The 24,416-nt window shown below is 44.7% G+C and overlaps 1 protein-coding gene across 6 annotated transcripts in view; it reads right to left on the bottom strand.

The window, feature by feature from the left end:
- The window catches only part of MTOR (mechanistic target of rapamycin kinase), a 124,292-nt gene that overhangs the window by 73,252 nt on the left and 26,624 nt on the right, over positions 1 to 24,416 (bottom strand). For all 6 annotated transcript variants that reach the window (XR_004681791.1, XM_035019805.1, XM_035019803.1 and 3 more), the window contains 10 exons: positions 24,031 to 24,165; positions 23,662 to 23,791; positions 21,637 to 21,887; positions 12,285 to 12,371; positions 9,540 to 9,707; positions 8,936 to 9,048; positions 8,459 to 8,621; positions 7,207 to 7,299; positions 6,367 to 6,513; positions 2,113 to 2,255 (listed from right to left, as the gene is read on the bottom strand). Coding sequence is in view for 5 of the 6 variants with exons in the window: in XM_035019805.1 (XP_034875696.1) it covers positions 2,113 to 2,255; positions 6,367 to 6,513; positions 7,207 to 7,299; positions 8,459 to 8,621; positions 8,936 to 9,048; positions 9,540 to 9,707; positions 12,285 to 12,371; positions 21,637 to 21,887; positions 23,662 to 23,791; positions 24,031 to 24,165 (1,430 nt within the window). In the remaining variant the exon portion in view is untranslated. The remainder of the gene's footprint in view (positions 1 to 2,112; positions 2,256 to 6,366; positions 6,514 to 7,206; positions 7,300 to 8,458; positions 8,622 to 8,935; positions 9,049 to 9,539; positions 9,708 to 12,284; positions 12,372 to 21,636; positions 21,888 to 23,661; positions 23,792 to 24,030; positions 24,166 to 24,416) is intronic.

Genomic DNA, 24,416 nt, shown 5'->3' with positions numbered 1-24,416 from the left:
ATTACTGATTTTACAGCTCGGGTATAGACACTGTGCTACACGGGAAGCCGTGTGAGGGCGTGGGGGGAGAAAGAAGAGCAGAGCTAAATAACCTGTCTCCACAGGCATATTTCTTGGCAGTTTTCCCATCTTTTCTCTTCATGGGAGGGATGAACAGAAAGGGGACTTCTAACACAGAAGCTGGCATGAACAGATTGAGAACAGAATAATCTTCAAAGGATTCTTGGGATGCTTCTCAGGCGAGATTGGAAGAGGCAAAGGCAGTGCCCGTGACTGCTTTTCAAAATACAACCAGAACCCCTAGTTGAATGGTCTTAAACACAACAACCCAACTTAAGAAACTAGAAGTGTTAGAAGATAGAAACCCAATCCATAAATTCTCAAAAGGTCCTCTAAGCCAATGTAACTGCTGGAGACCTGGAACCAGAGGTGCCATTTCTAAGATTACTACAACTATTTTAAATCATTAAAGCATCACACGGACTGGCATATTTGCTGTGCCCGATATCTGAACTTTAATCCCATCCCCTCTTTTTTGGTGAATGTTGGGGGAAGGGGGTTGGAAACTATAAGATACGCTTATAATGTATGGGTTGAGCATTTGATGCCTCTACACATACTTTCTATTACATATGAAAAAGGTTAACTCAGACCAATGTATATAATTTTGGAATCTGCTGGAAAACACAAAATTTGAAATGTAATGGGTAACATGAAGACCAAAAGAAGTCCTGTGTAAATTAAAAAATACACTTTCTGACCTACATCCAAGGCCACACCGGATCCCAAACGAGCACACTTGGCACCACGGGGATAAACACATAGGTGTATGTCTATCACAAGTCTCTTTTGGATGACATTGTGCTCAGGAGTGACTTGGAGCAGAAGAGAGGTATACTACGTCAGCTGAGCATATGAAATCTGCACACTGTGGAGTCGGGAGAATCCTAGGAACTATTTTTAAAGCATAAAAAAATACCATTTTATGCCTCATTATAAATAATCATCCATTGTAGACAAATTTGGAAAATGGGAAAAAGAATAACAAAGAAAATAACTACTCCTTAGACCTTCCAACTTAATCACTGCTCTATTACTTTCTAGTCTTTTTCCATGCAGATGTGTTTTTAACAGTTGAAATCACACAATTCCATAGTTTTGTATCCTATTTCATTCATTTACATTATACTGTAAACCTTCTATATGCAAAGATTATAAACCAAATCTTTAAAGGCTTCTTAAGATTTATTATTTAGAACAGTATTATTTTATGGCAAATTCTATTTCCTGGAGATGGCTGCAACAGTATCTCCTGTTCCACATGCTCTTCTAGAATCTTCCTATCATGAGATGGCATCCATATCACCTTCCCTTGAATCTGAGTGGGTTTCTGTGACTGCCTTGAACAACAGAGTGTGGGAGAAGTGATACTGTGTGACTTCCAAGGCCAGCTCATACAAATTCCATATACTTCTGCCTCGTTCCCTTGGGGACGTTCACTCTTGAAAACCTGCCAGTATTCTGTGAGGAAGCCCAAGCACCCCACAGAATAACCCACATGGAGAGGAACCAAGGCCCCTAGCCAGGGCAGTTCCCATTTGAAAGCCCCAACCTGCCAGACATGTGAATGAGCCACGCTCAAAGTGGGTCCTCCAGACCCTGGACAAACACCCCCACTGACACTGACGCAGAGACGAGCTGTCCCCACAGGTCATGTCCAAACTGCAGATTTATGAGCAAAACAAATGACTGTTGTTGTTTAAGACTAGTAAGTTTGGGGAGTATCTGTAATTCAGCAGTAAATAATTAGAGTTCATTATTATTAGAAAGCAGTTATATTAAACCATTACATAGTTCTTTTCAGAGCTATAAATGACTTTGTAATTAAAATTTTGGACCCAAATCTAAGGAAAGGTCTGCTAGCAAGGTTAAGATGGGTGCTTTTCCTATAATATGAGCTTGTTCAACCTGCCTTTTCATTTTTTTTTTCCTCCACAGGTTGACAAAATTAAAAATGTTAGCCCTTTTTACAATTATCGCTGATAAAGAATTCTTATATATTGTCTTCTCTGTGCTGATCCTCTTGATCCCATCCTGAAGCGGGGGACGTACCTGGCCATCGGGTTGTAGGCCTGAGCCAGGGCCCAGCACGAGCGCAGGGAAGGTGATGAAGAGTCCTTCAGGAGCTCCAGACTCAGCCGCCTCAGCCACTCCAACCAGTCATCTTTGGAGACCCTTCTGGCAGCTCCCCAAGCCTGTAATCCCCCAGGTGACAGTGGAAAACCATCAGCTTTCAGGGCCAACTGTAAGGAGCCCTCGTCTATTTAATGATTATTCTGTCTTTGATTTATAAAATCATACCTCTCGTGACAAAATTCCCTCAGAGCACAAATACAAAAGAATAATACTTAATTAGAAGCCATAAAACAAAAGCAGCAACTTCTGGAATTGAGCATGATATAGAAAAAGACTGTTTTACAAATCATGTGTGCTGGACTCAGCAAAGCAGAAAGCTCTACAGACCCAGAATGGATGGGCCTGTCACACGCAGGGTGCCTTCAACAAAGCCTAATGGCCCCTGCAGCGTGTGACGGGCCCTGGACACTGTGCATTAGGACATTGGCTCATTCAACAGCAAAGGGTCACACAGGGAGAGGGAAAATGGTCAGGTTCACAGCACCGTGAATCACATTACACTCAGGCGAGCCAGAGCCCAGAGCACACGGCACTGGGGTGGAATGAGACAAAAGGAGTTTAACAGATTTAATTTTTACTTTCTGATTTATCCCCTCCAACATTCCTCAAAACTCTAGAGCATTCCAGGCATCAAGAGTTTCGGCCAGGGGAAGCTGAGGGAGGTGGATGGGAAGACCCAGGCTCTGGAGATGGGCAGGCCAGTGTCATGGCCCTAGCTGCACTCTAGGGCTCAGCGGCCTGAGTTCAAATGACTCTTATCTAACTCACTGGCTGTCTGACCTTGGGCAAGTCACTTCTCTTCTCTTGGGCCTGTTTCCTCACTTGTAAAATGAGGATAATAGTTCTACCTCCTAGGGTGTTTTCAGGATTAAGTTAATATGTGTCACAGATTTATACCAGTGCTTGGCACGAAGTTAGTGCTCCTGGGAGTGCCTATTTCTGTGAAGTCAGGAATACCAGTTGGAATCCTGGCTCTACCGCTCAGCAGCTGGAGCACTCTGGGCAAACTACTTGTAGATTGCATCTGAGCCTCAGTCTTCCACATCAAGGGGTAAAATATCTAAAGAGCCCAGCTGGAAGAGATGAGCAAAAAACAGTTGCTCTTATTATCAAAACAACATCTCTTTGAGCTGGCCTAGCCCTAACTTTTTAAAATATATTCTTTTTTTCAAGATTTTATTTATTTATTTGACAGAGAGAGACACAGTGAGAGACGGAACACAAGCAGGGGGAGTGGGAGAGGGAGAAGGAGGCTCCCCACTGAGCAGACAGCCCGATGTGGGGCTCGATCCCAGGACCCTGGGATCATGACCTGAGCCAAAGGCAGACGCTTAATGACTGAGCCACCCAGGCAACCCTTAAAATATATTCTTAAAAGATTTTTCCAGCAGGACATGTGTACTCCCTAAGCTAGGGAAACTGAGCAAGTTAGAGCAGAGGTTCCCCACGGAAGTGGTCCAGGGAGTGGAAGAGATCCCCGTGTGCTACACCACCTAACTAACCATCAACGACTCAACCCCTCACTTTCCTGGGATAAACTGGAGATCTGCTGTGGCTTCTGATGAGTTACAAATGAGTGATACCATATAAACTACTGTTTTATGTCAGAAATTGAAATAGAGACATTAAGGGACAAACTGAAAAATTATGTGCATGATTCTGACGATACAAGGAGCCAGCAGGAAGAGTGACACTAGTTACTTGACTTTTAAAGTTTGTTCTGTTGAACAAAATGGGAACAGCAAGTCCTTTTCTATGCAGAGGCCTCTGGCTTCCTCCCTACACAAAGGGTCTCCGGATAGCTGCTCTGTAACGCACGGCACTTCCAAAGTTGAACATACACAAGGGAGGATCAAAAATGTCTTTTCCCTCCAGCGATGTGAGGCTGAGCCTGGGTAAGGCGGAGACAGTTCAGCAAAGCGGCTAAGAGACTGGGCTCTGCAGTCACGCTACCTTGGTCAAACCCTGGCTCCACCATTTACTCGCTGACTTTGGGCAAATCACTCAACCTTTCAGGGCCTCAACATCCGTCTCTCTGCAAATTGCCGACAGTAACGACAGCACCTAACTCACAGGGTGAAGGGTAAATGAGTCAATATGCGCAATGGGCTCACATCAGCGCCCGACACACGGAAAGCACTCCACAGACGTTGGCAGCTGTCAGCGCTTTTACTGTCACCGTTTGAGAAATGGTAGCAAAGAAGCCTCTGGAAACCTTAGCTTCATGGACAACTGCACGATCTATCAAATAGGCTAAGTCCTCCACGTGGCCCTTCCTTGCTGTTCTTTCATTTACAACCTAATGCACGCTCGCTTCTCTGGGTCCTGTGGTGACTATGTCAACACGAACCAGCCGCCTTCCGCCAGCAGCCACGGCTGACCGCCTCCCTCCAGTGAGGCCGGCGCAGGCTGACGGAACGTCAGCTTATCCATTTAGAAGGTAAGCCCAAATCGCTTCTCCTCAGACGGGAAAGCTGCTGGAAATCCTGGCAGGCACTCTGGAGGTATACACGAACGGTTTCTACGTTTTCTGCCCCGTGTAACTCCCCTGTTAGCATAGGCAGCAGAAAGATGACCGAGGTGGCGCGCGGTTACTCGGAAAGTGGGTCTGACTGGTCACGGCACCGACCCCGAGTGCCCTGCGCACAAGTACGTGGAGGCACAAATGGGGCTGAGGGTCAGCGCTGGAGATCCTGCGTAGGGTTCCTGGACTGGATCTGTTCTCTCAAGTGAGATACACTAGAGACTCTTTATTTTTTCTGTTTGACAAAGGTCATGCTTCTTTTTCCAAGTCCTGGGTAGAAAGCCAATCTTCCTGGAAGCAACCCAGACTACAGGGGAGTTTCCTAAAATAGTCAGGACACGGCTCTAAGAGGGTGGACAGCTGCCTGGTGAGAAGGACATTCTGAACCCAGGCAGGCGGAAAACATCTGGGTGGAAATGTGTGTCTGGCTTCTCTGCCCGGCCCCTCCCTGAAAGGTGAGGTGTCAGCAGAGTGGCCTCAATGGCGGCCTGGGGATGCCGGGTGCCTGGCGGCCCTCTCCTTCTCCTGCAGTCTTGGACCAGCGCTGGCACGCTCCACGGAGGGAAAGCAGCATTACCCCTGCCCCAGGGGTCTTTCACTGCTTCCCTCGTAAATCACCCAACCCTTCTCGGCGGCGGCCACTTTACAAAAGCTACCTGTGCGGGTGAAGGCTGGCTCAACAGTCAGTGATGAGCCCCGGTGTTCCCCGGCTGTGTGTGAACACACACACACAGGTCTGTGTTCAAATCTTTATGGGCTTGGCCAAAAGAAGAAAACAAGTTCTGCCCAGTTCTCTACCTCGGTCCACGGCTATTCTTGAAGTGCAGCTGCTGTGGGCCAACCGCTAAGAAAGGAAGACTACCACCGCGTGGAACTCTAAACACGGAGCTGCTCACAGTCACCAGGAGCACTGACAATAATGCGAAATGTGGGAAATAAGCAACCTGGTATATTTACTTAAAAGCCAGTGACAGAACTACGATTATTCCACTCAGATCTACCAGCGACGCTTTGAAACTACCTGTTTTTAAATGGATGGCTGGTGGCATACATGGTGGGAAGCTGGTTATATCCCAGGCTTTTGTGTCAGCAGAGAGAACTCAGTACTTATCTGCAAAGATTTAAAAGCTTGCTACTCAAAGTGTGGTCCCTGGACCAGTAGCATGGGCATTACCTAGGACTTTGGTAGAAATGCAGAATGTAGGCCTGACCTCGGACTGCCCCAGTCACAACAAGCAATCTCACCAGCCCCCAGCAGTCAGTAAGCCCTATGAGTCTCAGCAGTCTGAGAAGCACTGCTTTCAAGAGCTGGCATCAGTCTCAGTGCTAATTAGGGACTCACTGGTTTTGTTCCACTCATGTAAAAAATAAGAATGTTATTTGCAACAAAGGATTCTACTATTAAAGCTCCAAGGAAGCTTAGAACTTTGTTCTACACTTAACCTTTATTTTTAAAAATGTGTAATTTGGACACCTGGAAAAAGACGAAATGACCTAAGCTCATGGTATCTAGAGTTTCAGAAAAATGCCTGGGCTGGTCTTCGGTTGTTTTAAACTGATGGTAGCAAGAGCTAAGAGTTCTGAACAAGAGAGAAGAGCAGGGCTCTCCTTTACCACCCGCCCGCCCCCGGAAATCATGGACTTGCCTTTTGGAGGTTGATGGTGCTGACATGCAGTTTCTTCATGGGTCCTGTTTCTACTGGCCCACTAGCCAATGCGTCTCCTTGGCCACTCCTCAGCATTCGATGCTGGTAAATCAAAGGGTCTTCTTCTTCATCAGCAAGGGTGTATCCCTGCAACCAGAGATTTACAGAAAAACCCTGCAACTCCGCTAGGTCCTCCCAGGTTAGAAAACACCCTTAAACCTTGTGAAGGTTGCATCTTCTGGAAAAGTCAGGATGTCAACAAGAAGGAAAAAGTTATATGCATGGACAAAATGAACCACGGGTGGGCTACACTGCCCACTGCAGACCCATCTTTGCTGGTCACTTGTGGTCAGTGACAGCATTGACTCCATAGCATGAGCACACAGCTGGCAAAGCTAAAACTGTGGGCAGTGATCCAAGGGACCAAGTGCTATGAGCTGGGGGGGGCAAACAGCCCGCTGCCTGGCTTTGTGTGGCCCAGAAGCCAAGAAGGGTTTCTATATTTTCAAATGACTGGAGAAAAAAAAAAATCAAAGGAGGATGACTTATTTTGTAGCACATGCAAGCTATTCAAGAAGCACACCTTGGCGTCCCTTAGTGCAAGTGCATAGGCAGGCGGCCAGGCTCACGCTCTTCCACGAGCAGGCGGCTGCTTTCCAGCTCGGGCAGCAGGGCCCAGTCACTGCCTCAGAGCCCACATCGCCTACAGAGCTGAGAAAAACCTATCTTTGCAGAAACTGTTTGCCCATCACTAGTTTAGGACTATAAAGCCAGATGTGCTCCCAGGCCCGCGAGGAGAGTCAACGGGGGACTTTGGGACAGAAACCAAGCGCAGTTCACCTTGACAATTCTGCAGATAAGGACATCATAGCGCTGATGGTTGATTCGGTGCCGCACCAGGACTTTATTCACCATTGGAATGAAAATTTGGTACTGTCGAAGGAGAGGGAAGAGGTCAGAAACGTTACTCTGCAGAGAGGGAGGCAGACAAAAGAATGCTATAGCTAGTTCCCCTGAGTTTGGGGTGGCTCTGTGTTACTCAGAAGAATCACCTACTTGTCTGTCTGTCTCTCTCTCTCACACACTCACACATACACACACACACACACACACACACACACACACACACCCTGCTACAATCCTAGTCCCTATGCCCTTCCATCTGGGTTACTGTGATGGCCTTTGACTGCTCTCTCTGCTCCTACCCTTGGCCTGGTCTGTTCTTCCAAACAGCACTGTGAGTCACCAGGTCAGACCATAGTATTCCTGTGATCAAGATCCTCCAAAGTCTTCTAGTCTTGCTCAGAGTAAAAGCCCAAGTATTTATAATGGCTCACAGCAGTGATGTGCAAATTTCTGTGGGCATCAGAATCATCTGGAGGGTTTATAAAACCGGAGATTGCTGGGCTCCACAGCCAGCTTCTGGTTCAGGGCTGGGCACAGGCCCAAGAATCTACATTTCTAACAGGTTCCCAGCTATGCAGATACTGTCCAGGGACATCTGAGAACCACTGGCTACGGCACCTGGTCTCTATGCCCCATCCCAGTCCCGCCTTATCTCTACGACCTGAACTCCAAACCTTCCCCCTCACCCCCCAGCACCCTCCTCTGAGGCCACACTGCTTTCCTGCTGTTCCTTGGACCTTTCAAACGTGCTGCCTCCTCACACCTTTGTATTTGCTACTCCTTCTGCCAGCATCCAACTCTCTGGGCTCAGACCTTTATTTGGGTCTCTGGTCAGACGTCAATTTATCAGAGGTCTTCACTGTCCACCCTAAACAAACAGCGGCTCTCCCCACTCACTCTACACTCTTATGAGACAGACTGTTTATTAGCTTTGCCTCACTGGAATGTAAGCTCCATGAGAACAAGGACACCATTCTGTTTACTGTGTTATCCCAGAACAGCATTTAGCTCACAGAGATGGCTCGAGAAATATTTGCTAAATAAATGAAGGACAAAAAAAGCAAATAATTCCTAGTTCTTTGAAGGTAGTTGAGAGCTACAGACTAGCAAATAGAGATGTTCACAAACAAAAGCATCTTCCCCAAGCCAGGCAGAAGAGCACGTCTGTTCAGGACTCCTGCCTCACCTTCTTCCCCAGTTGGAAGACCAGCGAAGACAACGTGTCCATGGCCGTGGGACGCAGTTCCGGACTCTGGTCCAGCGTTCGAACAATCGGATGAATGATCCGGGAGGCGTAGTCAGTGAAGTCCAGGGACTCCGTCAGGCGGTCCACAGTCTCTAACGCTGCCCTACAACAATCACGGACATACAGTAATTATTAACACATGGCCCCAAAGTACGAGAAGTGGCTGAGGGTTATCTTATCAGCACCAAATGGGAAGGCACGGCCTCGGAGGTACCTCGGGTGACATGGATCCAACATAAGTCCCAGTGGGATAGGGATGGTTAAGATTTCCAGAAGCCTGGGGCATTTCTGGACTAAAATAAAGAGAGCTGAGGTAACAAAAAAATGGAAAGATGGCATGGGAACTTAAGAAAAGGACATTTTTAACCAAACATGAAAAGCTCGATGGCTGCTTAGTCCCAAAGTGCAAGTTCTTACTTCCGAGACGGCAGTGGAACTTCCGGGGCATCAAACAGCTTCACGATAGGGGGCAACAACAAATGCAGATAGTCATCCAGGTTGGCGCCAAACAGCTGGATGGCAGCCAACAGCTGCAAAAGAGAGCAAATGCCCCAGTGATGAACAAATAAAGGCAGGTACCAAGCATGCAGAGTGGGGCAAGGGTGTGGGTAATTCCGAATTCTGTGGGGACTCTTGAAAAGCCTTCAGTAAGTGGCCTTGAGCTACATTCTTTCGGTAGCCTTCCCCCTCTCCCCCATTTTATTTTGCTTGTGTATTATTTTGCTTTCTCTGAGCTTATTTCAATGGATAAAGAATCAGTTGCTAGATAATAGGAGAACGGGTCCGGGATAAAATGTTTACCAAGAATAATCCAATAAAAGAGAGAAAACACAAGTCCAATCAAGAGAGGACTGTAAACATCCTGTCAACTGCACACATCGGGTATTAGCATTCTTTGGACTCGATCTTGTGGATCAAGCACCATCCTGTCACTCAGACCAGGGTCTTGCCTCTTAGTTGATCATCCCTGGACTCTGACGGATGCTGGGAATCTCTCTAGAGGACACCTTTCTGGACTCACCTTGATGGAGACGATGCGGCCTGGGCTGTTGTCATGCATGAAGACACGTAGCATGTGTGGGATCAGCTGGGGCAGGTAGAGCTTAAATTCACCCCCAAGAGCTACCACAATCTGCTCAATGAGAAGGATGATCGTGCTCTGGATCGAGGTGTTCATGACCCAGAATTCCTATAAAGAGAGAAGAGAGAGAGAAGCAAAGCCAGGTGCTCTTCTGCTGAACTAGGAATCAAGGAACCGAGATGGACCAAAAGAAGCAAAACTGTAGTGAGCACAGTCTGCCCCAAGAGAGACTCCCTCCCCAGCCTCCTCTCCCCAGGCCTCTTTGTATCCTAGGTCACAGTTACAGTGAACAAATTAAACCGCATTTCCCCAAACGCACCAGGCTCCTTTGTTCCTCTGTGCTTTGCTTGTGCTGCGCTCTGCCTAGAACTCCACCTTTTGCTCAGCTAAGCCCTGTGTTTCTAGACCCGGCTCAAGCCTCACTTCCACGAAGGCTTTCCTGTTCTCCTTCCATTACACACTTTGGGTCCCTCTGCCCCCCTCTTTTCTAGTACCTGTAGTAACTTCATTTTCTTTGCCACCTTCTCTCTGCTAGACTGTAAACTAGTTACGGGCAAGAAACCCCTTTGAGCCACCTCTGTCTCCCTAGGACCTAGCACAGCACCTGGCATTGTCCAGCCACCCGAACACGTTTACAGAGTGAATGAATGAGTAGGTTTACTTTACTCAAGCGGCTCGCAGGCCGCCCACGGTGGATTCTCTACGTTGGGTACCAGCCACTCTCTACCAGAAGATGATTCCAGAGTTTAACAAAGTTTCTTGCCCTTCCTGGATTTAGACTTTGCTAGTCTAAATACTGCTAGATATAGACAGCACCTGACGTTGGTTCCAAATCATTTTCAGGCCTGGATGATGCCACAAAAGCACTTTTTCTATACCTGCATAGTTATGTTCCACGTAAGTTACTAAAGTAAAAACTTGGCCAGTTGGCCACAGAATCTGCCTCAGTACCCCAAATTGGTCCGACTTTCTGACTCCAGGAAAAGCTGTCATTTCAAATCAACTCAAAAAGAGAGTTGCCTACTCCCTTGTTTGAAACCTCCAGAGAAGGAGACTTGATGATGATAGATTAGCCCTACTAATGATGGCAACACATGCATATTCATACTTAGGGGCCCTCAACTAATTCAGAGTAAAGTCAATGGGAAAAAAAAAAAACCAACCCCTCAGAAGAAAAGCATTACAGAAGCATAAAGTATTTTTATTAAAAAATGTCTTAAAAATCAGAATAGTCTAGAAAGTAAAAACCATACTAAAAGATGCCGGTAAAACTTTCTCTCTGCTCGGAGAGAGAGGTATTTTCTCTGAAAAAGCGATTTTCTCTAGATAAAAACCTCTGCCAAAGAAACATCTCCGATTTTATAAACTCCATGGTCGGTCTGATGTGCATTCACTTGGCCCGCATGCTGCCTTCTTTAGAGAAAACTCATCTAGCTCTCCACTCTATTACTGTTGGCTTCTTACAGCGACTTCTCTCCCTCAAAGAAGCCAGGTAGCCTGCCCAAGGATCATTGTTAAGAGACTGTCCTCATCCCAGGCTCAGGGGCACTCATTAAAATGCCCTGGGTCAGCAGTCAAAGGAAGAGCCCCTGGTGCACCTTACCCATCTTGGAGGAAATGAAAGCTGCATTTTGCAAGTATGAAGCTCCCTGCCTCAAACTTCTGTGTTTTGGTCCTAAGTCTTTTGGGGGGACTAAGTCTCTGATTAGTTCTGCTTCCAACCACAAGTACACCGCTGCCTGCTGGGCCCCTCCCCCAGGCAGTCCATCAGCTCTCCAGCACTCTGCTCAACTTCCTTGTCCAGAGGCCTCCGCCGCAGGAGTTGGGGAGCAAGCAAGTGGTTTTCATTATTTGTACAGACAGGAGTTTTTCAGTTCTGAGACCCAGTTTCAGGGAAGTCCCAGTTTTGAAGTCAGCCACTTTGATTTTAGTCCTGTTGCTTCCTCCCAAGCTAACTACAAAGGGCTGGCAGAGAGGAGCAGAAACCAGTGAAGAATTGTCTTCCCATTCTTTGAGGGCACAGCTATCTCTGCAAAGCAAGCTTCCCAAGAGACATTTAAATGATACAGAACAGCAGGAAGCAGGCTTCCCCCTTAAACAGAAAAACGATACTGCCGCCGAAGGGGAGTCCTCCGCACCTACTTAAAGCACGTTATAAAATCTGGGACGGGAGCCTTTCCTCAGGTGCAGCTGTAGCCAGAAGGTGGCATTTATGTTCTTAAAGGCGGTGGGGAAAAGCCTCGCCTTCTTCCTCAGTGCCTGACAGGAGTTCATCATATTTAATAGCACTACCGAAACCCAATCCCCAAGCCTCTCTTAAGGCCGTGGTTTTATGGGCCGTAAGAAGGAGGGCTTTCATGGGAACAGTAAAGCACTGTTGTGATATTAAAGTGAAATTGCTTTGTTGTGTGTGAGGCAGAGAACTCACAAGTCTATTTCTGGCAGAACAAGGACTTCAGGATTCTTCCTCCAACTTCACAGCTCATACTGAGGGGCCGGAGCCTGCGGCAGCAGCCCCCCTCCTCTGACATCACCCACCAGGGCACCCTGCCCCACGTTTTACACTCCTGTTGTAACAGCTCTATGAAGACCCGTGACAAAAATGTCCGTGCTCTCCAAACCTGCCTCTGAATGTTCCTTGACCCAAACACTGATGAACCGGCCAAAGCACTAACTTCTACTCACTCTCATGAGGGTGACTATTTCATCCATATAAGGTCGGATGTGGCTCTTCACAAAGGACACCAACATTCCCAGCTGCTGGAACAGGAACTGGAATGGAGAAGAGGTCAGCAAGTTGGCATCAGGAAGGACGGAGAGCTCCCAGGGTTACCCTAAGTCCGTGGGAACAAACGAACACCACTATGGAACTGGTTTCCACACCATTCATCTACTGAGTGTAAGTCTAAAAAAACCCAATTGAAAGCCTTTGGTGGTGATTGTGGTGGGGGCTAAAAACAACTCTCAGTAGCTTTACACCCCAACCAGGCGAGCCAGGCTTTGGGGCCAGACTGGCTGTCCTGAGCCTCGATGCTACCTCTTGACTCTATGACCTTCATTTAACCTCTCTGCGCCCAGCCTCTTCAGGGAGAAGATGCAGGTAACAGTACTTGTCTGCAGGGCTTACTTCAAGTTAAATGGGAGAACACATGGAAAGCACTAGCACCAGATGTGAATACCGTGAAGTGCTCCATGAACACCAGCTATCACTGAAGGATTCGCGGAGTGACTAAAGACTTAAAAATGGACATGAAATTTTTAATCACCTGTAAATGTATCTTTTGTCTCTTCAGTTCTAATTCACTACCACTTACTTTCTAAAATAAATACGGCTAACTATTACGGGTATTGTGGTTCATGTGTAGTAATTAACTCAATTAATCAGATCTTAATTCATGAGGTAACTGTTTATCTCTGAGAAACCGTGCCCCAAAGCAGTAAGCAGGGGCGCCTGGGTGGCTCAGTTGTTAAGCATCTGCCTTCGGCTCAGGTCATGACCTTGGGGGCCTGGGATTGAGCCCCGTATCTGGCTCCCTGCTCAGTGGAGAGCCTGCCTCTCCCTCTCCCTCTGTCTGCCGCTCTGCCTACTTGTGCTCTCTATCTCTCTATCAAATAAATAAATAAAATCTTTAAAAAAAATTTAAAAAACAGTAAGCAACCTGGGGGAGGGATGGGATAAGGAGATTCTGTTCAGGCTGATACGGTGCAGCTGTAAGAAGGGATGCCATCCACTAAAACAAGGTGGGAATAAAAAGGCTTGGGTAAAGGCAATCCAGCTACTTTCCTGGCTAAAGATGTCTTTAGGGTATGGTTTTTATTTTGTAGTGATCTTCAGATAGTGCTACATGTCAATATGCAATAGCAAATCATATTCTAAACTCCCCTCCCCGAAAGATTCTTCTAGCTCTCTATGCCTCTGCCTCCTCTTATTAATAAGACAATTTAGCATAATGAACATACATATTTTCACTTTTTAAAAAATTTACTGTTTTTTTTATTAACATATATTATTTGTTTCAGGGGTACAGGTCTATGACTCATCAGTCTTACACAATTCACAGACATGTTTTCACTCTTATCTGCATTTGGTAACTTGGGCAAGTTAGGATTAAAAACAAAAAGTGAAAAAGTGTTCTTTCAAATAGCGAGGAACAGACTTACGGACTCACTACCTGAAGAGGTGAGACTCACAGGACATACAGGCTTGGGCTCCAAGGGAGTGTGGATGCCTTCTCCAATGACAAGGACACCAATGGATTCTAAGGTGGTTCAAACCTGCCCACCACATGGCACAGGTTCGACTCAACTCAGGACAGCCATCCCTACCTACCGCTCGGGAGCCTCCTCATCAAATCGCTGCTGGCCCTTTTTGTGAAATGGTCTCTATAAAAGGACATTCCAGAGATTAAGGGACGTGAGACGCTAAGATTAATGGTTTCTTTAGCTAAATTTTTGTTATGTGAAACCTGAAAGAAGGCAGAAAATAGAAGCTGGAGGAGAAGCAGGGCATTGGGGATGGCAGGGAGGTCAGGAAAACCATGAGACTGAAAGGACAGAGCCTCCTGACCCCTGCTGTCATTTCACAGTAGGTGTAATAGGGAAGCCCGGTGGTACTAAGCTATCTGCAGGAGCCACAGGACAGATGCCCACAGCAAGTGCCTCCCTCACAGTAAGGAGCCCAGCAGCGCCCTCTATTTCTTCTCCCTTAGATTCTTCCATAAGCTTTTCTTCTCTTTTCTTCCCCCCGAGACATTAGTATATTAAAAGAATATATCATTTTGTTCTTGAAAACATGGTGGGTTAGATACTCCTACTATGAAAACCCTAAAGACAAACAATAACAAATACTGTTATTGCATCATCAGAACCAAAACCTTTTACAGAAAGCCAGACCTTCAGAGGGCTATGTATTAAGAGAAATGGTGACCCCCAACTTCCCCCAAATCTGTCCACTGGCAAAAGGAGACAAAGACATTTGTCAGTCTTGCTGTGGAGTCTAGGTAGGAAAAAGTCTCTCCCAAGAGCTTGTAATCTCAGGTCAATCTCATATTGAGTTTAGGGGGTTATTTTGACTATCTGTGTGGACTGAGAAACTCTTAAGCCAAGAAATTAACTTAAAGTTCTCCTGGGTCACATGGTAGAAGCAAACACAAATCCTCTTCAGACAGATGCAACTTGAGAGCAGATTTTCTAGTACTGCTCCAGGAAATGCCCAGCTGCATAGGATACATGATCTAAAAGTATAAGACACTAAAGATAGACCACTGCCAGTGTGACTCAGTAGAAACAATAAAGAGCAGGATCAGACCCATCACAGATTTTATATATATATTGGAATTCTTGGATGAAAAATATAAAATCGGTTTAAAATGCTTAAAGGAATAAATGTGAGATTTTAAAAAATGAACAAAGAACAGGATACCACCCAAAAATACTAAGCATATTTGAAAGAACCTACTATAACTTTAGATACTAAAAAAATGTGGTTGAAACTAAAAACTCAAGGACAGGTCAAAAAGACACAGCTGAGGAATTAGTGAACAGAAAAGGGATGTGAAGAAATATCCAGAATGGATCTCCAAGAGATTAAGTTGAAAAATACGGACAAGAAACTAACAGACACTAAGGACAGAGTGAGCTCTACGTGTGAATCAAATTCTGGAAGGAAAGAACAGAGGGGTGGGATCCTTATATTCAGGAAGTCCACAAATTTCAAACAGGATGTGAGAAGGAAATCCGTACCTAGATACACAATAGTGGAGCTTTGGGGCAACAAACACAATGAGAAGATCTGAAATAGCCACTGAGAAAAGTGAGGTGAAGTGAAAAGGAATCGTGATTTCTCAACAACAAAAGAAATCAGAATGCGTGGGATCATATCTACAGTTGCAGGAGAACCCAGAATTGTATCCTCAGCTAAATAAAGATTTAAAAAGAGGGTGAAATAGAAGGATAATGATCCTGGAGGAAGCCCCGAGGTGGGAGACAGAACACGGAGAATCGAGACGGCAAGTATGTCTGCATAAAACAGTGATGATGTTTAGCTTGACGGCAGAAAAAAAAAGTGATACTACATAAGAGGGAAGGAGATAGTCTGAGCAGTCACTCTAAGTTTTCTATGTTATTCAGGAGAAAGATGGAGATATGGATTAATTTTTTAAATTAGGTATTAAAGTTAGGTATGTGAGGCAAAATCTAAGGGTGAGAAGGATGAAATGAATCCATCCTTCATCCTGTACAGGGGAATATATTCCAAAGAGCTCAAAGATCTGAGTGGAAAAAAATCAGGGGGTGCCTGGCTGGCTCAGTCGGAGGACCATGTGTGTGACTCTCGATCTTGGGGTCGTGAGTTCGAGCCCCACACAGAGATTACAAAAAAAAAAACAAAACAACAAATTAAAAAAAAATGTGAAAAGCAAGGCCAATCAAGTACCAAAAAAAAGTAAAAATGATGTACATACAAGGCTTTTTGTTACAGGATTATTTTAAGTATCAAAAGAATGGAAAAGACGCAAACGTTCACCCACAAGGACGGGTTCAACAGCTGTGGACCGTGCACGCAGCGGGGCGCCATCACCTCACAGGGGTGCCCGCAGCCTTGGTGCTGCAGCGACAGGACCCCCACGACGTGCCGCCGTGACAGTGAAAAGAAGCAGGCGCACAACAGAGTTTCCATTATGTTCTCTTCTGTGGCAGGAAGGCGGGGGAATATGGATTTCCTCACACTTTCAAAAACAAACAGCAAAAACATAAATTGAAAAATGATCAAATAGTTACCTTAGGGGGGAAGTGTGGTAGGCAAAATAATGGTAAGCCAAAGATGTCTGTGCCCTAATCCCTAGATCCCACGAATGAATGACCCTGCACGACAACGGGGACTTCTGAAGATGTGATTAAGGTTCGGGACTTTGATGTGTGGAGATTCTTCCTTAAAAGCAGAGAACCTTGGCTGGCAGTGGGCAGAGAGAAGGATCTGGCAGCAAAAGAAGGGTCAGAGAGACACAATGTTGCTGACTCTGAAGGCAGAGAAAGAGGGCCAAGGAATGTGGGCAGCCGTAGAAGCCAGAAACAAGGGAGATGGACTGTCCCCTAGAGCCTCCAGAAAGGAATGTGCCTCAACAGCACCCTAATTTTGGTTCAGCATGACCTCTGTCAGACTTATGACCTACGGAGCTGTAACATGATAAATCAGTGCTGTTTGAAATCATGATGTTGGTGGGGAATTTGTTATAGAAGCAATAGGAAACGCTATAGGAAGAAACAGGGTAATACGGACGGGGAGAGAAGCTAGACTTCACTGAACATATTTTATAGTTTCGGCTCTGGAACTGTGTTAATGTCTTACATAATTAGAATAAAACTCAAATTAGGAAAACCTCAAAGAAATTTCTAAAAACTGAAAATAAACAGAAACAAATTTAATTATAAATCAAATTGGTTGCACAATCACTCAAAGATGAATTTCAAGCGACTTTAAACACAGTATTTTGGTGTTTATCCCCGAAAGGACACAGCCTAAGAACGAGAAAAAAAAAAAAATCATAAAAAACCTTGAATTGCATTCAGTAGCCTTACCGTTATTACTAATACTGGTCATTTACCATTTATATGTATACAAGATACATACAAGAATGTATTCTGCAAGATAAAGCATGTAATTGTAGAAATGTCAGAACCAAGTAACAAGTTTTTCAGTGTGAGAAACAAATATAAAATCAAAGTAAGAGCTCTTAAATCTTAAATTTGCATTGGAAAATCTGTATTACTTCAAGACTTGTGTTTCCTCTTTCTAAAAATTACTTATTTCTGTTTCCGTTCACTGAAATGGCCAAGAAACAACGATATGCCAATAGCAATGAGCACCCCAGCACACCAACTGCAGTCTCTAAGTACCATTTCTCACTTAAAGAAACCATAACTCCTTGGAAGTGGCCATGCCCAGGCTTGAGTGAAATGTAGTTGATAAGCTCAGAATAGCTTTTTTTTTTTTTTTTTTGCCAGAAAGCAAAAAAACAATCAAAGACTAAGACCATTGGCCAATGTAAAAAGAACACAACAGCCAGGCTGATTAGGATAATTAGATCATGAGAAAGAACAGTGCCTTCAATGAATAAAAATACTATATATAGCTCCATGAGTTGATAATGATACTCCAAAAACAGTAGGGGTTGTGGGGTAGTGCCTGAGTCACCTTTGAGAAGTTGCAAGGGACTTGATTCATTACTCTGAAAAACTGATAAATAAAAGTAAAGAATCACGCATTTATTCTTCCCTCCCTGTATGAACTATACTTCAAATTAACTGAATGAATAGTTGACAACATAAAGTTCTTTATAGATGATCACTAACTAATAAATCTAGGAATAATATAATTAGAAAATCACAGCTTTCCAGTTGCTAACTAAATAATTATTCTAGAAAACAATCTTCAATGAACACTAAAATGATTAGGAGAAAGGCTGACAGGGAACAAAGGATCACAGTACGTGAGCCCACTGATTAACCTTAACATCACTAGAAATTGAGATGATTTAGAAAAGATTTGCTTACTAACTGTTGTTAGTATTTGAAGTATTTAGTACCGCCTATGAAGTATGTCTTGCCAAAAGAAGGAAGCTGAATTTAATCGACTCTAAATCTAATCAGTTTACAAGAATTTAAGATATCTTGAAGATACAATCAGCCAAATCCAGAATGGGAAATTCTATAGGACAAATGACCTGCTTTCTTCCACAAATAAATGGCATGAAAAAAAAAGTGGGGGAAAAAGGAGAACAGATAGAAAGATAATTAGATAGATCACATATTCCCCCAAATATATAAAACAGAACTGACTAAACTGTGAGAAATTAATAAATCCACCACTGTAAGGGGAGATTATCTCACTTCTCTCAGTAATAGATGAAGCAAACAAAAAATTAATAAAAATACAAAAAATTTGAACACAGTAAGTATTAAGTTTAAATCTAATGACATACATGGAACTTTGCACGTAACATCAGCAAATACCTGCTATTCCCAAGCACAGAGGAAACATCAAAATGGATCAAGCATTCGACTATTAAGGCAGTTTCAGCAAACATCAAAGAATCATAAACCCAATGCAATTAAGTTAGAAACAGATATCCAAAAAAGAAATTTGAAACCCCATAAATCTGCAAATTAAAATATCCACTTCTAAATAACTCAATGGTGAAAACAGAAATCATAGGAAACATTAAAAACACTTATCTCTAAGCAATAATGACACTAAATTATTATTCAGCTACGAAGAAGGAATGAACTACTGATCCATGATGAACCCCAAAAGTATTATTATGTTAAATGAAACAAGCTAGACACAAAAAAACCACATATGGTTCTAACTCTATGAAATGTCCTGAAAAGGCAAATCTATAGGCATAAAGTAAATAAAATGAATAATTTCTTAGGGATGCCTGGGTGGCTCAGTTGGTTAAGCATCTGCTTTCGGCTCAGGTCATGATCCTGGGGTTGTGGGATCGAGCACCACGTTGGGTTCCTGGCTCGGTGGGGAGCCTGCTTCTCCCTCTCCCTCTGCCCCTGCTCATGCTTGCTCTCCCTCTCAAATAAATAAATAAAATCTTTTTAAAAAATGAATAATTTCTTAGAAAAATGTGACCAAAACTGTTTTAAGAAGAAACAGAAAAACTAAACGCATCTTGGAACCTGTAGTTAAAAAAAAAAAAAAAAAAATATATATATATATATATATTCAGGCCAATTCTACTCAGGATTAATAGATGTAAAAAACTGATATTAAGGGGCACCTGGGTGGCTCAGTCGTTAAGCGTCTGCCTTCGGCTCAGGTCATGATCCCGGGGTCCTGGGATCGAGCCCCACATCGGGCTCCCTGCTCCACGGGAGGCCTGCTTCCCCCTCTCCCACTCCCCCTGCTTGTGTTCCCTCTCTCGCTACCTCTCTGTCAAATAAATAAATAAAATCTTTAAAAAAAAAAAAAACTGATATTAAGGGGCGCCTGGGTGGCTCAGTCAGTTAAGCGGCTGCCTTCAGCGCAGGTCATGATCCCAGGGTCCTGGGATCGAGCCCCGCATCGGGCTCCCTGCTCTGCGGGGAGCCTACTTCTCCCTCCCCCTCTGCTGCTGCTCCCCCTGCCTGTGCTCGCTCTCTGTCATATAAATAAATAAAAATCTTAAAAAAAACCCAAACTGATATTAAATATTAGATATAAAGTCAATGTATCAAAAAATACATCATAACCAAAATGGTTTTAAAATAAGAATTCAAAAAATATTTCAACATTAGAACATGTATCAGTGCGGGGCGCTTGGGTGGCTCAGTTGGTTAGGCGACTGCCTTCGGCTCAGGTCATGATCCCAGGGTCCTGGGATCGAGCCCCGCATCAGGCTCCCTGCTCAGCGGGGAGCCTGCTTCTCCCTCTCTCTGCCTGCCACTCTGCCTACTTATGCTCTCTCTCTCTGTCAAATAAATAAATAAAATCTTAAAAAAAAAAAAAAGAACATATATCAATGTAATTCAACATATTAACACACTGAAAGAGAAAAAAACATATGATAATCACACCAGACAAATAAAAGGCATTTGATAAATCTAATACCCGTTCATGATAAAAACTAGCAAATTAAGACCATAAGGGAACATTTATAACCCTTAAAAAGCTACCTGCCAAAAACCTACAGCAAACATTATACTTAGTGGGTAATTCTTAACAGCAGTCCCACTGAAATCAGGAAAAAGATTAAAGATCTCCAGTTTCACAGAGTCTAACCAACATTGTAGTACAGGTCGTAGAAATGCAAATGAGGAAAAATAGTAACTGGTTTACAGATTAAAACAAAAAACTAGAACTTTCTCTTTTTGCAGACTATATGATTATCTACAGTGAAGAGCTGGGGAAATTTAGTTATTAGAATTAGTAAGAATTCAATGAGGTTGAGTACATAAACTGCACTTCTGTACTCCAGGCACAAAATTAGAAAATATACTTTCTAAAAAGATATTATTTACTCTAAATGTACACCAAATTGAATATATAATCACAGAGGAAAAAACTGATGAAAAATTAATTCAAGGGGCATCTGGGTGGCTCAGTCGGTTGAACGTCCAACTCTTGATTTCGGCTCAGGTCATGATTGCAAAGTCCTGAGATCAAGCACCAAGTCAGGGCTCCATGCTCAGCGGGGCTCTGCTTGAGATTCTCTCTCTCTCTCTCTCTGCCCCTTCCCCTGCTCATCCACACACATGCTTTCTCTCTCTCTCTCAAATAAATAAATCTTAAAAAAAAAAGCGACCCCTTGAGCTTTATTGAGGTTTGCGGCCAGTCGTGGCCTAGGTAAATAATCATAGAACCACTCTGCAAGTTGTGTAGTTTAGAGAAAGAAAAGAGAGCAAAAGGGAGAAACAGGGAGGGAAAGGGGGAAATTTCTACCTTACAGGAAAGGGCCAGCTGTTAAAAGGAGAAGAAATGGTAGAACTAGAAAGTCCTTACTTTGCAACCAGTGTGATGACGGATTCAGGCAAGGATCATCCACAGCTGCTCAGTCACTGGGTCGAAGATAGGGAACAGGACTGTCGCAGTCTCAAAGTATCACCCCCAGATTACTTAATGACTCAAGAAAAAGGCACCTTACAATGGAGAGCTCTGACAGAGACCAATTTAACTGCGTGCTCAAACTCAGGATCAACACTAATGGGAGAAGCTGACTTTACGAGATCCGGTAAGAGGTATGCAATGTCACCTCTGTAATATTCTCACTAAAAATGATGGACTTGATGGACTTCAATCTAATCACGAGGAAGCAACAAGTTCACACAGTGGGACATTCTATTGGACAACTGCACTGAACTCTAGGTACACCCCCGCCCCCGAAAACACACACTCATCGTTTAGCCATTCTGAGGGGATAATCCAGGAGACTAAACCCGTACCCTCAGGGCTTAGGAGTTAGGGGGAGGGGACGTACTTGGCCCAACAGCCAACAGGGGGCATTGGTAGGAAGTGGGGCTCAGGAGCAGGGGTGGGGTTTTAGCTACTTACTTCCCGGATGGCCCCATCGCAGACCCGAATGACATTGAGGAATGTGGGCATGACCTGGGGCAGGAACTGCACACACTTGAGGCCCAGGGACTTGAAGATGAAGGTGATGGCCTGGACAACCATGGTGTGATGGTGCGAGAGGGACTGGTCCCGGAAGATCCGCATCAGCGCCACCATGGACACAGCGGGGTAGAACTCATCCAGGGGCAGGTTGCCCATGTTGACCAGCATCTCGCTGGTGCTGTAGTCGGCTAGGACAAAACGATGGCAACAATCACGAGCTATACGTGCCATGACTCTGACTCGGAGCAGAACCTGGCTAACAACAAACAGCCAGACAGTCATTCAGCATTCATGGGGAATACAGGCTATGTTAGGAACCCATGAACAGGCTCTCACCATGAAGAATTCAAGAGCTTTTGGCTGTTCCATTACCCCAACCACAAAAGCCTAAAACGGTACATGATGGGTTTTATTTAAATTGCTATGTTTAACTTCGCTTCTTATCACTACAGTTGACAACTTTGTAGTTGAAACCATCAATAAAAATAATTATTTCCCCAAATGAAAGTAAAGGGAATCAAATTAGGCTAACATCTGTCCAACAGCTGCTCGGTCCCCCTAGGGACGTCAGATGAGGGAGCGGCAAATGCTAGCTGACCTAACAGCGAGGCTCTCAAAGACTGGGTAAGGGGAGGGTGAGCGGTGCACTGAAGAGGCCAAGAACTAGACCCACCGAGAGACTGGACTGGCGCCGCCGAGCAAGGACGAAACCTGCAGGGACTGGGCTCAGACTCTGGGTCCGAAAGGTAACGTCAGAGCTATGCTTCTCTACTATACAGAAGAACTGGAAGCAATAGGATTCCATCCGTAGAGTTTAGAAACAAATTATTTTGAGGAGAAGACTCCATAGCTCAGGGGCTAGAGCACTGGTCTTATAGAAACAAATTATTTGGGAAAATAACATTTTGCTGGAATGGTTGGGAGAGCCACTGCTGAACTCTTCATTCTTTCGTACATAAGCCCGCCCTCATGAACAATGGGTATAGTCTAGAAAAACTTGCCGTAGCCCCATACCCTACCCAATCTCTCACGCTACTTGTCAAAAGGCAGAGTGCCTCCAAGGCCAGAACAGCTGATGAAAAAAGAGCCCTGGATTCTGACTGCTACAAGTTTCTCTATGCCCCTGAGCCTGGCCTCAGGGTTTCCCTAGCAATTAAAACTGGGAGAATAGGGCGCCTGGGTGGCTCAGTCGGTTAAGCGACTGCCTTCGGCTCAGGTCATGATCCCGGAGTCCCGGGATCGAGTCCCGCATCGGGCTCCCTGCTCGGCGGGGAGTCTGCTTCTCCCTCTGACCCTCCTCCCTCTCGTGCTCTCTGTCTCTCATTCTCTCTCTCTCAAATAAATAAATAAAATCTTAAAAAAAAAAAAAAACTGGGAGAATAAATTCTACCCTCTTCCTCCTTGGGTGTCATGAGAATAGAAAACATCAAAGAACCACTAACAAAGAATCAGAGATGAAGAGAAGTGATGGGCGCCTGGGTGGCTCAGTTGGTTAAGCCACTGCCTTCGGCTCAGGTCATGATCCCGGAGTCCTGGGATCGAGTCCCGCATCGGGCTCCCTGCTCAGCGGGGAGTCTGCTTCTCCCTCTGCCCCTCTCCCCTCTCATGCTCTCTCTCTCTCTCTCATTCTCTCTCTCAAATAAATAAAAAATCTTTAAAAAAAAAAAAAGAGAAGTGATGAAGTGATAATTCACATCTCTCTCATCAGCACCAAAAAGTGGGTACAGACTTGGCCTATTGACCCTTGATAAAGAATCTGGACAGATGTAAGGACTCTGGACACCCTGGGAAGCAGCATCCCTATTGTGATTCAAGAGGAAACTTGATTTCCATTCAGAAGTCATGAAGTGAGCCAATATGCTATAATTTGTTATCCAGCCCAAGGCTCTTTCTAAACACAGCTAGCAAGGGGCCTTGTGAGGTAGGAACTTGGCGAGTCTCTCATGGTTCCCCTCAACTTACAGGAATCCTGACTTGACTTGGATTCAGACAGGCTGACAGCAGAAGCGTCGCGGGACTGGTCAATCATGCCAATGTTTACTTTGTGCTTGTAGGGATCCAGGGCCCCCAAAAGCCCTAACACACGGATAGCCTGGGTGGGAAAGGGGAGGGGAAAAAGAAAACATTCATCACAACATCTGATGACAACAGGTTTGATGACTAGTTCTCTCACGTTCCATGACACCCAGTTCATACCTGAATGACCAGCTAGAAGAACAAGACGGAGGACAGGACATCTAATCAACACTCCGTCAGAGCATGTTAATGCCACAATCTCTCTCCAGTCTTCCAGCAAAGTCTTTAAAGAACCAAGTTTGCCATGTTCCCTACCTCTCTCCGTGTACCCTGGTTCTGCTCAGTCTTCAGAAAATTCAGAAGGACCTCAAGCAAAGTGGGGTACTTCCTGTAGGGCTCCACCACATAGCCAGTGCTGGCCACCAACTGTCCCAGGGTCCACAGAGCCACCTGGACAAACAACAGATCATGTGGTTTGTTGAGCCAGTAAGAGAGAAGAGAAAGCATGGTTTGTACTGTTTAATGATTGCAATGAAGCATTAGAGGCTTTTCTAAGAAAAGAAGTTTCCAGGAGAGGCACTAACCATTTACAGAAATCCTTGAGAGTCTGGGTGTAAAAACAAGGCCACAAACCAATACAACAATGACTGGATAAAAAGATAAAAGAAGGGTGCCTGGGTGGCTCAGTTGTTAAGCGTCTG

The sequence above is a fragment of the Mirounga leonina genome, unplaced genomic scaffold (assembly GCF_011800145.1).
Source record: "Mirounga leonina isolate KUSES-001 unplaced genomic scaffold, KU_Mleo_1.0 Mir_173, whole genome shotgun sequence".
Lineage (NCBI taxonomy): Eukaryota > Metazoa > Chordata > Mammalia > Carnivora > Phocidae > Mirounga > Mirounga leonina.
Note: the sequence above shows the minus strand (reverse complement) of the source record. Positions and strands in the feature narration are given on the sequence as shown.